The following is a 14,983-nucleotide window of genomic DNA, read 5'->3' on the forward strand; positions in this document are numbered from 1 at the left end:
TTCGTCGGTGTTGACAGAACAACTAAATAGTTTTGTAAGTTTACGAGCTACAATAACATAACGCAAGCTAAAGTAGTAAACTCGCGCGACAATAATTCGGAGACTTCAACACGAACGAGCTCGTTTCAACCGAGATTTAGTACCGTGCTCTATATATAAAGTTGTCAATTAAGTTACTTCATACTGCGTCTCTCTAACAGTGACACTAAAAATATAATACAGTTGGTGCATTATTTGAGTTCGATATACACACATAATGCTACAATGGTTTGAAAAGTTATATCTTACATAACCTGAATTATTATGATATAACATATCATCCATAAGATCATTTTTAGACAAAATATCAGTCTAATCATGCAAGTGGTATGAGAAAAAAATTAACTTCGTATAAAAACCAACTTTTTTAAAAAGTATTGTAATAAGGGAGTTTGGCTCTCTATAGGTCTTATTTTCTAACATGGAAAAGATTTGGCCGTAAGACAAGAAACTGGACTCAATTAAAGAGCTATACTCCAGAACTTTCGGACGCAATAAGCGAGAGAGAAGCAAAGCGCCGCAGAGCCGATACAACAGTTGGCAGCTAAGAGAATCGAGAAGAGAAAAGACGAGTAAGTAACCCGAGGCACGACCATGTGCGACAAATCATCTTCTAACACCAACAGGCGGCATCAGCACGCGAACACATCTAACTTTCTGTCCCTACACAGTCAATATAATCTAGACTGCGATACCGTACATCGTTGCGTGGCTAACGTGGAGAAATCCACTCGTCACAGAAGTGTTTATCGCAGAGCATCAAAACAACGACAATCTCACCGCGAAACACGATTCTTGCAAACGACGAACATTAAAGTCAGTACGATTAGTATGTCATATTATAAAAATTACGCTGCAACTATCTCGATTTCATAAACTTAGTAAAATGGTAAGTAGCTTTACAGAATAAATGGAGCAAAAGAGGCGAAAAAGTGGATGTTTACCTAGCATAAAAATTATCATTAATGAATTCAAATGAATTTTGACAATATTTTATACAGACAATACAAGTGAAACGCGATAAAATGACACAAATATTCTGAATAAAGAAATCTCAGAATACTGAACACAAAAAAAAATTCTCATACCTAAGTGAAGCGGCGTCACTTAATGCAAACACCCCATTGAACGAGAGAGCTCTATAAATTACATACAAAAGCAAGACTCGAGAATTAGGGCATACCAAGGGAGGAAGAGATGTGAAGAAAGAAACATTAGTGCGGGGAAAAGTTTCTGTTTCCTAGCCAGCGTCGCGGTTGCCGGCCAAAGAAGGAGTAGGAAAAGCAGAAGCTATATAAGCATCTGACAACATCCAGAGTCACGGCAGTTCCTTACTGTGCTTCATCAAGTGAAGAGCTCCTCGCAACAACAGATCATCATGATTAAGGTAAATACCACACTAAAATGAAGAGTAATTATTGACTATGAATAAAAGTGATTCCTGTAAATTGTGCATTCTTATTTCAGACAAGTATTATCCCAATTTTTTCTCAACTGATTAATATCATCAAGATTATCTTTGAAACTTTATGAGGAAAAAAACATCACATCATATTATTTAGCGACATCATTAGTTTTTATAAGCGTAATTAATTACTGGTCTTTGTAAAGGTAATTGTTTGGATGTCAGCGGTGCTGGTAGTAGTGCCAGCGCTGCCAGTTGCGGACGAGCGTCCTCATCAGTTCGAGCCTCAGCAGCCACTCTACGACCAAGAGCCTGAATTCAAAGCGCATCCTAGCCCATACAAAGAGGTAAACATCCCAGACACATGAATTGAAACGTAAAAACAATTTTGCAATTAATTATTCTACCAAAATAAAATTAAAATTCGGAATGAACTGCAGACAGAAATGAAAAACGTTAACTGGTGAATGAGAGGTTGCGATAAGTTTACAGTAAATTTACGAGTAGATGGGAAAACCCTGAAAGGCGAAAATTTTGAGTGCAAGTTTTTAGTTTGATACAATTCTTGAACAAAAGTACTCCGATAGCTTGTAAGAAAGAGGATGAACAGAGCAGGTGACATAGATGCCATGCAACAGTACATAATGGGACTGCACTTTTCCACAGAGGCTTCCTGGTTCTGAAATTGTTGTATGGATTAATGAAACTAATTTATCATTAATGCATCCAGCTTGCTCGAAATTCCAGGACCAAACTAATCCCGTTCAATTATTTACTAAAATCAATTCACGCTTCTAATGTATCAACGTTTCAGGAGCCCCCCAAACCGTACGCATTCGACTACGGAGTTCGCGACGATTATTCCGGCGCCAACTACGGACACTCGGAGACGTCCAACGGCAACTCCGTCGAAGGCTCATACCAGGTCGCCTTGCCCGACGGTCGCATCCAGATCGTCAAGTACGTGGCAGACCACAAAAACGGCTTCCAGGCGCAAGTAGAGTACGAGGGAGAGGCAAGATACCCTGAACATAAACCCCAAGAAAAGCCTTTATATGAACCCCAACCTCACAAGCAGCCTTCCTATGAACCAGAGCCATACCAGCCACCCCAACCACAATACAAGCCACCTCAACCACAATACAAGCCACCTCAACCACAATATCACCCACCGCCGCATAAGAAGCAATCTTTCAAGCAAGTCCCACAGTACCACTCAAGCGAGCCAGAACCTAGTTACCAGGAGGCCCCTGAGGACTTGCCCATCTATCACCCTGACGTTGGACCAGAATTCAAGTAAATACATAACCTGAGGCCACAAGTCGAGAACGCTGCTGATAATTTAAGCTTCGACAGAGAATAACTGTCAAAATCGACCTGAGTCACAGAAACTTTAATCAATTCGAAGCAACATTGACGGGACTTCGGAAATCAAGACACTACATCAGGTTGAAGAAATAAGAAGCTGTTTTTAATGGATTACAATTAATACATATACTACACGCTATTTATTTGTTAGACAAACAACACTGTTTTAGACGCTTAGGTTTATATTGCAATTGTTTGACTATTTTTCTTTGTTGACTATTTAATATAAATTGCAATCAGGCATTGAATTTTGACTGCCTAGTCATAAAAACGATGAAAAAATAAAAAACGTCTTATGTCTTATAATTCTTCGTTTCCGTACTCCTCGAACAAGCCTCCAAACATAGAAGATAGAACCCATGAAATAATAAGGAATTTACTCTTCACTCGAAACCTTTGGCATGTCATAGGTCGATATCAAGCAGGTCGATATAAAATAATTTCTACATTTCAGCACACATATCTTCAATCTATAGATTTTAGCTCTGAATCAAAGAACGATATAAAATTATCTGGAAAACAATTTAATGTAAGAAATACGAAAATTTTACAGTTGGTGAAACAGATAAACATTAAATGAAATTAATTGTTACAATTTGATAGGAAATTTGTTAGGAAATATATTATTCCTAATTTCTAATAAGTATGCGATTGAGCATGAGAATGAGTTTCTATGTTGTTCTCATGTATATAAAAAACATTTTTCCAGTGCAGCTGAGAAAGAGTTTTCAACCATCTTCTTTTCAATTGCTTTACAAAAATTATATTCTTCAATGCAAGTGAATTTGAGTGAGCAGAAATCGCACAGGTTTCCGTCTCAAGGCATCAGAAAACTACCAGCAGGAAAAATTACTACATATCACAAACGCTTAAGCATAAAAGTCTGAGAGATGAATTTAAAATTTATAGGAAAGAAGAATTAAGGAAGACAAATATTTAAATAAACAAAATTCAAAAGCAATAGTAAAAAAGCGATAGAGTTTAAACTGCATTTTCCAACAAAAATGAAAATACAAAGAATGTAATAATACGCCTCGGAACGTTTATGTTAACATTTTCCTAAAAATCACGAACACAAACCTAAATATTTTCAACTCATTCGGTACGAGTTGAAAAATATGCTAAATTCTGACAAGCTAGCGAGCCGCCAAAGTAAGGAGAGCTGGGTTCATAACCACTGCATTGGTTGCATAAGAACGCGACTCTCCGAATAAGGGGCGCGTGCAGTACAATGCACGGGAACAGCGTCAAAACAAATACGACAAAGCGTATCATTACGCGCACTGCGGTGTGACATGGCCTTATGCGGTTGAAAGTGTCTGCACAGAATGTGGGGAGTGCAAGTACCGTAGATTATGTGCATAACAAACCTATTTATGTTGGCGTTGTAGCATATCCTAACGCATTGTAAAGTTTTTACCATGATGTGAGGAGTGCAACAAAATAGATTATTTTTATTACTGACAGTATATAGTAGATGCTACATGATGTAAAAGAGTATACTAATAATGAATGCGGCATCTTTGATATTTCTTGCTAATTCAATAATGAAACAAGCTCATACTATGTAAATTAAATGTAGCATATTTTAGATGAAACTCCTTCAAAAAACTAATCATTTTAATAACTATAATCACTCGATCACGAAACACCAAACTCATTAAGACAAACTACATTTTTTGCTATGAACAAAAAAAGAACGATAGTGAAAATGAGATAATTATAATTGTTACAATTATCGGCAAAGCAATACTGTGCAGCTGAAAGCGTTACTGATTTTAAATCAAGTTACTGACTAGGAAAACTCAAAACAAATATTGTTCTTGAAACGAAGCGCAGAGTTAAGCGCATTTCATCCAAATCTTGCAAGAGCGCAGTGCTCGCGACACCTCATAAACTGTACAGATAAAACATATCGGCCGTCGATCTGATGCTTGAAGCATCGACATCGGACGATGTTTACGAAGGAAGGGTGACCATATTTTGCAAAGTGTCGACAGATTTTGGGAGGTTAGAAGACGAGACGCAAACGACCATCAGGTTAAGGTTGTTCACCACACCCAAATGTGCGGTCACGAGCAGCGCGCTCGCATGCAACCGTTAACAATCAACAAGAAAATTCAAGCGAGAGTCGATTATGAATTGATCAAAGTTTGGTTGACCTCGAATGCTTTAAATAGAACAATGAAAGTTCAAGGGAATGTTCTGGGATAAATCACATACAATGTGACTAAAAAAAATTTAAAGAATATTTAGATAGATACATTGCGATGCAAGCTGATTAATTTTACCCAATTGGGAGATTACATGTACATTTTTTAAACACACAGACGCGCAAGCAGGAAAGGATTCTTCCATATCATCAGAATGAATTTTTCTTCACTTACTTTCAAAGCTAATCTTTCAGACGCGTGTGCACTCGTACACGAGACAAAATTATTCAAATATTATTCTACGACGATAATATTCTCAATAGTTCAAGCATGACGAAAATAAAAGAACGTAATATTGAAGGTTGTCAACAATTTTGAACGACAATTAAAAGTGAACAAGTTATAGCCCCAGACCTCGGGTTCAATGAAGAGGAAAAATGTTTGTTTGAGGTCACACAAAATCGCAAGCAATGCAGTGAAGTGCACCCATTGAGCGAAATGGAACTCTCACGAGCACATTTCCGACGTCTTACTGACATGCAACATGATCGTGAAAGGCAGGCTATGATCATCAACCGTCACAAATATATTCTCCGGACCGAAAACGATTAACCTTGAACAGCTCGTCAAAAATTACGCAGTGATGTTTTTATCGGATAATTTTAACAGAGATGGTCTGATATCACCACTGTTATTTTGACATGGGTGATCCGTTCATTGGTAATGCGCTGGCCAATGGCTATATACGTACTATACTTTGGCCTCAATGAAATTCTGTCCTAATTTCCATTTATAGGAAATTAAATGAACTGGTTTCATACAAATTCCCTCAGTTGTAGTTGTCCTGCAAAAAATAACGAATTTTGTGTATACCACAGGTGACATTGGCTATTGAATGGAAACGGCTGACAGAGTGCAAATTATCTTCGAAACAAGACCGCATTATATAGCAGTGAAACGCTTCAGGCAAGCCCATTGCATTCAAGCCCCGCGCCCGAGACCGAGTACAATGCTATTTTGTAAGACGTGTGTGTACCGGATGGAGTGAACTGAGGTCAAATGCTCTAGAACATTTGCACGAACCTATAAGAAATTTTTAACGAATGCAAGGCTTCAATCAATCAATAGTGTCTCCGTAATTTAAATGGTAATGCATGGAATGTCCCTCGATTTCCTCTTGTGACATGGCAAAAAGCAAGTCAGCTAAATTAGTAAAAATTATCGGAATATCTATAAATGGAAAAATTTTGCTTTTAATGAAAGAACTGGCAGATGACATGATTAATTTGATTAAAAAAATACAATATTTCGAAGAATGGTAATTGTAGATTGCAAAAAGTGTCGAGAAATATGCAGTCACAACACAACGAGCAACGCCAATTCCACATGCGTGTAGTTCCTTAAGCGATCTGATGAAATATCCGCCATGCTATACGCAGCTATCGCGAGGCTCCAGCGAGACGTCGATATCAAGGGGAATGTTAACAAAGAAAATATCTGACAGCTTTACATGATGAATGGGTCAAGGGTTCGATGAACAGAACTGATCCAAGGCAATACATGAGAAATTCAGCAATGAATCAGCGTCAACGGAATAATGAGTAAACGATGTTGTTGAGGAAAATTGACGAGTGGGGAAATCTTTATCTTTATATTTAATACTATATCTACGCGTTAAGTTGAATGTACAATAATATAAGAGAAATAGAAGCAAAAATTAGTCTTTCAGTATAGAAATAAAGCAAGTAAAAATAGAAGCCACCGACACATGGCACTTTCGACGTGAATTTTCTCAAGCAAAAGGAGGTCAACAAACGAGACTCAACCCTCCAATGCAGTGTTGCGTGCACAAGCCAAATATGAGTGACTGCTCTAGATTCAAAAGATGATAGAGAAAACTCTACTCACTTCGAGCGACCAGTCACTTATGATGCATGTTATTGCAATGAAGTTTTTTGTTCCGATTACACCTCTGTAATATATGCTTCGTTCGAAAGCAAGCCTTATGTCAGGTTTAAGCCACAGCGAGGATATGACGTTATATAGTTTTAAAAATTTCCGTTGAGAAATGCAAGATTTCAATTTTGGCTTGAAGATTTCAATTTTGGCTTCAAGATTTCAATTTTGGCTTCAAGATTTCAATTTTGGCATCAAGATTTCAAGTATTTTTTTATACATTCCAGACTAATTCAGTTCACTAGTTAAAGTTTATGCCAATGAAGAGGTTGTCAGTTTCAACGACGATATAAAACTCGACTAGCAGATCGGAGTTCAAGGGAGCGAATAGAAACTTAGTAATTAAGTTATAACTAAGCTATTTTACAGGCGATTGAGATCGTATAACATGAGTGCGGCAGCTGCTCGAGGCTAATCATAACCCAGTGAGTTATTATCAAGTAGAACAACGCGCGCACCCCAAAATATTCAAAGCCTCAGGTCATCACGTATTATAAAAACACATTAATCCACGGGCGAACGCGGTACACCTTCCAGTGTAATGATCGTGTTCTGACAACGAAATCTACAAAAAGGCTTTAAAAATTCTTCATGAGTGAAAAAAAAGTGATGCAAGACAGCAGATTTGGTACGATGAAAAATAAATTTTTAACTTTCATGTCGATCATCTATAATAGAAAATTAGCTATAGATAATTCTCATGTGAGACAAAGAGACTTCACGTACAATCCAAAATTTAGAAAAGATGAAAAAAAAACAAAAAAAAGTATAACAACTTTTATAACACACCTGTGACACTGAATTTCCCACACCTGTGATGTCTGAATATGTTAATTTCCACCATTTCCAATAAGTTGAATTACTAATAATTATTTTTCATACTTAAATTAAATTTAGTACTTTCTTACATTTTACCAATAACGGGATAATACCATTTACTACTAATCTACACGAACTGGGAACTTGTTAGGCCTGAATGGTCAGATATGTTCGGGATCATTGGAAATGTTGCTGCGGGGAAATTTTTCAAGCGGCGATGGCTTGAGTGTAGAAATAGAATACACACTTTTTGAGCTGCAACCAAAACTTCCCTGCCCTTCTTAGAGTCCTAAAATTTCCACCTACTACAAGAAGGGTCTGGAATCAGTACGAGGAAAGCCAAACTGGAAAAGTTATGCCTTCCTTGCATGCCAAGTTAGAAAACATCAACCTGAGGGTCACGAGATAAACGCATCAATGAATGCTATTTAAACGCGGCATGTCAGAGAAGTTAGATTCATCATTGTCCGCGTCTGGACATTATTGACATATTCCTTGCAGATAGAAAAATCTTGCAGCAATTCAAATTGGTTTTGAAAAACGACTCAGTACTTTTTTATATGAATATTTTTAATAACAGGGTGGAATGATCTCGGCAAACTAAAAACAGTCGGTACAAAGCCTTAAAATAATCAAAATGTTAAATGAAAAGCATTTTTCCTAAGCAGCATGTGAAAATCTACTGCACTGCACATGGCTAGAAGTGAGTCAACGCTAAACTTAAATTAAATCGCATATTTTCAGAAGCAGGCCTATATGTGCGGTAAAAGAGAAAACATCTTTCTGTTAGCATCAACGCATTCTGCAAGCGTTCGAACAGCACAAGCGCGACTATAGCTAGTAGACCGCTAATGCATTGCGGAGCGTCAGTCGAGCAGTCGCCACCTATTCTAATGAAGCGGTCAACCTGACGACCTCACGACCATTTAAGAATTAGCAAGAGCTTACAGCTCACACGCAACATTTCCAGCTATGAGAAGAACAACAGGAGCAGAATAATCTAGAGTAACAATAGACTAGCGTGAAAAATATATTTACGAAAATCATGTAAAATAATACTTACCCCCAGGCAACTGAAGTTGAAATAACGCTGATCAAGTTTAACTTCAGTACAAGTAATTTCTCAATGAACACTAGTGCAAAAGTATTGGTAATTATATAAAAAAACTGCTAACGAGTTCGGAAAATGTCCACTACTATAACCCCACCAAGACTCAAATTCATGGTAAAAAAGATTTTTGGTAATAAAGTAAGTTTTAAAGGCCAAGTTTAGGTGAAGCAATGCTGTGTGTTACCAGCCTTGATGTAATGAGTCTTTAACAGCACAACACGGGACGCTGACCGCCTACCTATACACGATGGCTAAAAGTTTGATTATTCGTGACCGGTGTCACTGCAAGACCTGCATGCGGTCGAGTGATGGGAAAAAATTAGAAGGTTTAAAAAGAACACGGTTATCAATGATGAATAAATCGTACGGTTGTAAAAGCGGTGGTCAAGTGGTGGTGACAAGAGTGGATTAAAGATAGGACTATTACCTCGTAGAGGTGATGGGAAAAACGTTTCATTTAAACGTGAACATGGTCACTTTTACACGACTATAGCATTGCGGTCAGCTAAAAGAAATGCAGTTTAGGGATGTTCAGCATAGCTTCAACAAAGGAGAATAGGGCGATTTATGTTTAAGGTCTCGTACCTCTACAGGAAAAGTGTTCTTGCAATTATGAAAATTGATTGATGAATACATGACCAGCTACCGTTGGTTATAACGTCTCGCTCGTTTGCGAGAAAGAGAGTTCTAGTGATGTGGAAAATGACTTGATCAAGGTACAATTGTTACCCAAGAGCAAAAATATTAGCTCCTTATTGAAGCATAGTAGTCACAGTTCAGGCCTCTTAGCAATAGAGCAATTAATGGAACGAGGCAAATCCTCACGAGATGAAAAGTGGAGTGAATTTGTAACTTATCTTAAAAGCGGCCGAAAACGCTTTTCAGTAGATGAAGCAAGATAAATATTTGGCTAAATAAAGTGCTGTAACTAAGGCCATATCACGCAAAACGAATCTGTACACTCAACTAACGATTCAGATGTTTCTAAAGTAATAAGAAAATTAAATACGACTAGTCATGAATGTTTTTTCATATCTTCTTTCATACGCGTGCTGCACACCCAATGCATACTCAACGAAATCAGTTCAAACGTACACTAAAAAGTTCACTGCACGAGATAATCAACATATGCCCAGCTAAGTGAGCTAACCTACCCACGAACTCCAGTATGATAATTTTTGAAGTGACAATAAGAGTCAATAAACAAGCGAGATCGTACGTTGATACAAAAAGTATAACTCAGTACTCACTGCAGTGAGTGACAGAGCGCATTTTCTCGTCGACGAAAACGTGAAGTCACGGACGGACGGACGGACAGAGAGACAGACGGACATGGCGAGCACAATAGCGCCTTTTTCAATAAATGAGAAAATGCGCTAAAAATGGTATAGCGACAACAGAAAGTGTGGATGGAAACAATAATTGCCTGCAATGGTGCATGAATGAAAGCATGGGAACACCCTCGATCCAAGAGGTCACACCAAGCCATCGAGTGAGGGAGGGAGCACTCCACCCTCGTTACATTCTTGAGCGACCTTGCCATAACGAAGACCCCTCAGCGATAGAAGGGCCGGTCGGAGTATATAAGCCAACGAGCAATTCAATGCATCACCAAACGCTCAGTGCATCTGCTCGAAGCAACAACATCAGCTGCTTCCTCGAACGAACTCGCAAACTTCTACCATCATGACGGTGAGAAGTGGACTTGATATTAATATACTGGATAATTAACCAAATGAATAAAATCTATTGAGGTGAATTGGAACGCCTGAACTAGTCGTCTACTCTAAACGACAGGAAGAATGTACGCGTCCAAGTTCAAACGAATAGCTTGATAATGGAGTTCTTAGGTTACGGATGACGCATTGCTATAGTTATTCAACGTTACTAGCTTGATGTTATGTTGATTGTTATTCAACGTTGCTAGCTGACATTGCAACAAACAAATATCGTCCAATAAATATTCAACGTCAATAAAATAAATTCCAAAATTGTTAGTCTTGTATGAATTGATACAAAGTAAGAAAATTCATGTCACACATAGGAACCGAGGTTTAAAAAAAATTATCAATTTGATAAAAGGCTAATCTAGCATAGTTTAATTTTTTTATCGCTCGTTTCAAAATGTGTTCCCTGCATTGCTGACGTTTGAATTATTCACTCATGCATTGCTGATACAGATGCTGGCAGTAGCAATGACAGCAGCAGTTATGCTGAGCAGCGTGATGGGTGACAGGCCGCGCTACCAGCCTCCTCAGTACCAACAGCCTCACCATCAGCCGCAGTACAAAGAGGTCCAGCATTAAATTGAGTTGAATATATCATTAGACTGCTTAGATCGTAAGTTCATTACATTAATGTAAAGAAAACGCTAAAGAACATTAATGTAAAGAAAACGCTAAAGAAAACGCTTTTTTCGAACATTTTTTCGATGCAGATATGATGAATTTATTTAGCATTGTTTTTGCTTTTGAATTCTTGGTGAACACTGAAATTTATCTCGCTTACGAAATAACCGGTCATTTATTTAGAAGTACAAATAGAAACAATTAAAAGCTATTTTCTAACTACAAACTTCAAAAAGTATCTTTAGTCAAATGTTTTATGAACAACAATCTTTTGCGGTCCAATTGTCTAACTCAGTTATCCCATGCCCATAGAAAGTAAATTTCAATTACATCCCTCACCTGTCCCATGTCGAATCAGGAATTATCAAAAAAAAAGTCAAGCATGCATGAATCTGGAATGAAGGCGTTAAATGACAACGACATTGATGCGCATGAACTTAACAAAGCATTTTGTGAACAAGTTAGAATTATTTATAATTAGGAACATCGTTTTTGAACGATGATCGCCAATCAGTAAAACAAGCGTCATAATTTCGATACCTTTCGATTTTTTGAATTGATTTCAAATGATCTAACAAACTGTAATTGACTAGAGTCTCTCCTATATGTTATATGTTCTGTATAAGATGAGTTCAGAAGTTATTATTCGTTACTATAATTTAAATGATCTTACTGAATAGTCATTGGCCACAATCTATGGAATATATTCGTTCAAGCAGAGAATTAAAAATTAATCTATCGAAAAATAATTTCGCGTGATCTAATAAATAGTGATGATACTCGTGCAAGTAGACAGCATTACGACATTATTTTGGCGACGCAGGAAGCGAGGCCGTACCAGTTCGACTACGGGGTGCAGGATCAGTATTCCGGCGCCAACTTCGGGCACAGCGAAACATCCGACGGACACGCCGTCAAGGGGAGCTATCAGGTCGCTCTGCCCGACGGCCGCCTCCAGATCGTCTCGTCAGTATTTCGTGAATTGTTTTCGTTTTATTAGTAGACCAATAATATTGTAAATGACACGTCTTCTAATACGGAAGCAGAAAATACTCAATAAATAATTGTATTGTAACAATTAAACTAGTCAATATACTACACAAAATTAGTCAACCAGTTAAAATGAATTAAAACGAATTCATAATTCACTAGAATGCTTAAAAAATACACGTAAGAACAACTACAAGTAGCCAAAATAAGAAGAAAGAATTAATAATTCTCAATTGCTCGAAATGAAACAACTTTTCCCTCTCCAGGTACGTTGCCGACCACGTCAACGGGTACCAGGCTAAAGTCGAGTACCAAGGAGAAGCCAAGTTCCCCGAATACCGGCCCCAACCCCAGTACCAACCCCAACCCCAGTACCAACCCCAACCCCAGTACCGGCCTCAGTACAGCTAAACGGTACACGAACAACGCGCCCTACGAACGACGCGCAGTACGAACGAAAATAACTTAACGCACCCAACGAACTTTCCTAGTGATAATCTGTTTATGTATCTAGGAAATAAATATCGAAATTATAATGTATTTTCTGCCTTTCTGCAGTCCTTTTGAGTTAAAATAGTAAAATTAGTTGCGAGGTTTGAGGAAGATGTACAATACATGTAATGACAGATGCAAGATATTCTAATTAAGAAATAATAATATTGCCTTCGAATAGCTAAGCTTGAGAGAGCGAATTGCTGAGCTAGAGGAGGAAATTTAAAAATTTTTTTTTTTTTTGATCAACATTTTGATTATTAAAGTGCACGTCAGCATTAATTAACTGTTAGGAAACACGACAACACGACATGTGCTAATTCGGATAATTTTGAAATTATCTGTGGAAATCTTATATTTCCAAGCCAGATTTAAAGATTAAACTTGAGATTTCTTTTCAAATAAACGCCTAATTTGAGCCCAGAATGTCCTTAAAATATAAGTGGAGCAGATCGGATTGTTGCAATCGTAATTTCTTATATATTAGAAAGTTTTGTGATGTAGAACATCTAAACTCAACAAAATATAATTTGTTACTGTTTTTTTTTTCATTACGAATATTATTACCAATTTACCATTAAATATTATTCTGAGTTTCGTATGAAAGTATTTTTGTTAAACAAGGGCTTAACCGGATTCTCTCATAAGCTACGCTATGTTATAGATCGCAAAATTGCCATCTATTGCACATTTCGGATATACAGTTTTTGCGTTTGAAGCCGGCAGAAGAAATATACAGAGTTGATTTCAGTGCCCATCCACAATACTGTTTGGTCGGTACTGTATCAGGATAGGATATTTAATTTTTTTCGCTATGTAATCAAGAAAGAAAAAGGCGTCGAAAAATGGAATGCGTTTAGAAATAAAACAGGAATAAAATAAGGTTTCTTTGTCGATGATTTGAACGTGTCGTCTATATCAGATTCGCATTACTGTGTGATTTGTTAACGGAATATTTGCTTAATTGATCCCAGCGAACGCCGCTTTAATCCGCTTAAACTATAGAGGCCAGCATCTACACAAGGCTGACGACGTAAACCTCTTCGATCAACTTTCCAAAGCGTTCAATATTGCACAAACATTTTCCCTGTGAGTTTTAATAACAACACATAACTACACGCGGTTCAAGGTGGAGGGCAAGTAAGAACCGAAGTTCAGCAGGAGCGACAAGGACGGAAGTTTCCATGGTAAATGGTTGGATTGGCGGTGAAATCAGCGTGTCAACCCATAAATAACCAACGCCAAAGCTCTGATATTCTTCAATTGCCTGCTATCTAACAGAAGCGAATGTCAGCCCTTTGACGTCAACAACCTTTGAAGATCAAATTATACACAGCCAATGTTTAGATACGGAATTAAATTCCGTCTAAATGAGGTAAAAATTACGACCGTTATATCGAAATTCAAACAGACGGGTTGTTACTTAGAGCTTTTTTCAGCAACTTTCGTCGCAATCCAAAGTCGCAAAAAAGTTTTTCGACATTATTACGTTATATTTTGATGCTTTACCGAAACAAGTGAGGAGGCGAATGAATAAAACTTCAGTTTATAACAGGGGCATGAAAAATGCTTTATTCGAAATAGATCAATCGAAACAGATATCCTGACCAAACATCAGCACTGAGCTAGCACACAAACGATGCATGAGGAGTTGTAAATTTAAATGGTCACAGAAACAGAATTTTAGTCGCATTTGGGGTGAAAATCAGATTAAATTTTCATATCTGTATTTGTTTATAGTTATAATACTTATATTACATAAAATTATACGATCTTATAAAATTTTAATTTTTTGTTTTTGGGAATACTACACATTCCCATTCATTGAACACATTTTGTAAATTACAAAAGAATAACAAGAACTGGATATGTGTTTTTTAGTTCATTTTTATCTTCGGTTATATGCATTTTTACTTCAATTAAATGAAAATTTCACTTACAAATATCAGTAATATGGAACACAGTCCGAACAATTGTCATCGGAGGTCCTCTACAAAATTTAAGCAGTATAGAGAAGTTACCCATGACAATTAGAGATTTCATATTAGGGGCGAGTACAACAGAAAACTTTCGTTCCGATGGCTGACACAAATAATTAACTCTCGGCGAACTCAACTTCTAAACTAACGCTGGACTACAGTTAGAACAACAAGAACAACACTCATACACAAATGCGAACAATGATTATCACTGGAACATATTACATATGCACTGATTCTGTCACAGAAGACGCAATGTGCGAGTCTAAGCTACACCTAACAATCGAAAACTCAACATATTATAGATCGTAACTGAAATATCA

The 14,983-nt window shown here is 37.3% G+C and overlaps 2 protein-coding genes across 2 annotated transcripts; both read left to right on the forward strand.

The window, feature by feature from the left end:
• Nucleotides 1-1,365: 1,365 nt before the first annotated feature.
• On the forward strand, nucleotides 1,366-3,115 carry LOC108667628 (cuticle protein 7). The gene is made up of 3 exons (XM_018154672.2): nucleotides 1,366-1,426; nucleotides 1,651-1,791; nucleotides 2,259-3,115. Exons 1-3 carry the CDS (start codon nucleotides 1,418-1,420, stop codon nucleotides 2,742-2,744), a joined length of 636 nt encoding a protein of 211 aa, XP_018010161.1. The 5' UTR covers nucleotides 1,366-1,417; the 3' UTR covers nucleotides 2,745-3,115.
• Nucleotides 3,116-10,471: 7,356 nt separating this feature from the next.
• Nucleotides 10,472-12,729, forward strand: LOC108667631 (cuticle protein 19.8). The gene is made up of 4 exons (XM_018154675.2): nucleotides 10,472-10,543; nucleotides 11,032-11,145; nucleotides 12,023-12,165; nucleotides 12,456-12,729. The coding sequence occupies exons 1-4, from the start codon at nucleotides 10,538-10,540 to the stop codon at nucleotides 12,598-12,600; spliced, it is 408 nt and encodes a 135-aa protein (XP_018010164.1). The 5' UTR covers nucleotides 10,472-10,537; the 3' UTR covers nucleotides 12,601-12,729.
• The last annotated feature ends 2,254 nt before the right edge of the window (nucleotides 12,730-14,983 follow it).

Source organism: Hyalella azteca, unplaced genomic scaffold (genome assembly GCF_000764305.2).
Source record: "Hyalella azteca isolate HAZT.00-mixed unplaced genomic scaffold, Hazt_2.0.2 contig14173, whole genome shotgun sequence".
Classification (NCBI taxonomy): Eukaryota; Metazoa; Arthropoda; class Malacostraca; order Amphipoda; family Hyalellidae; genus Hyalella; species Hyalella azteca.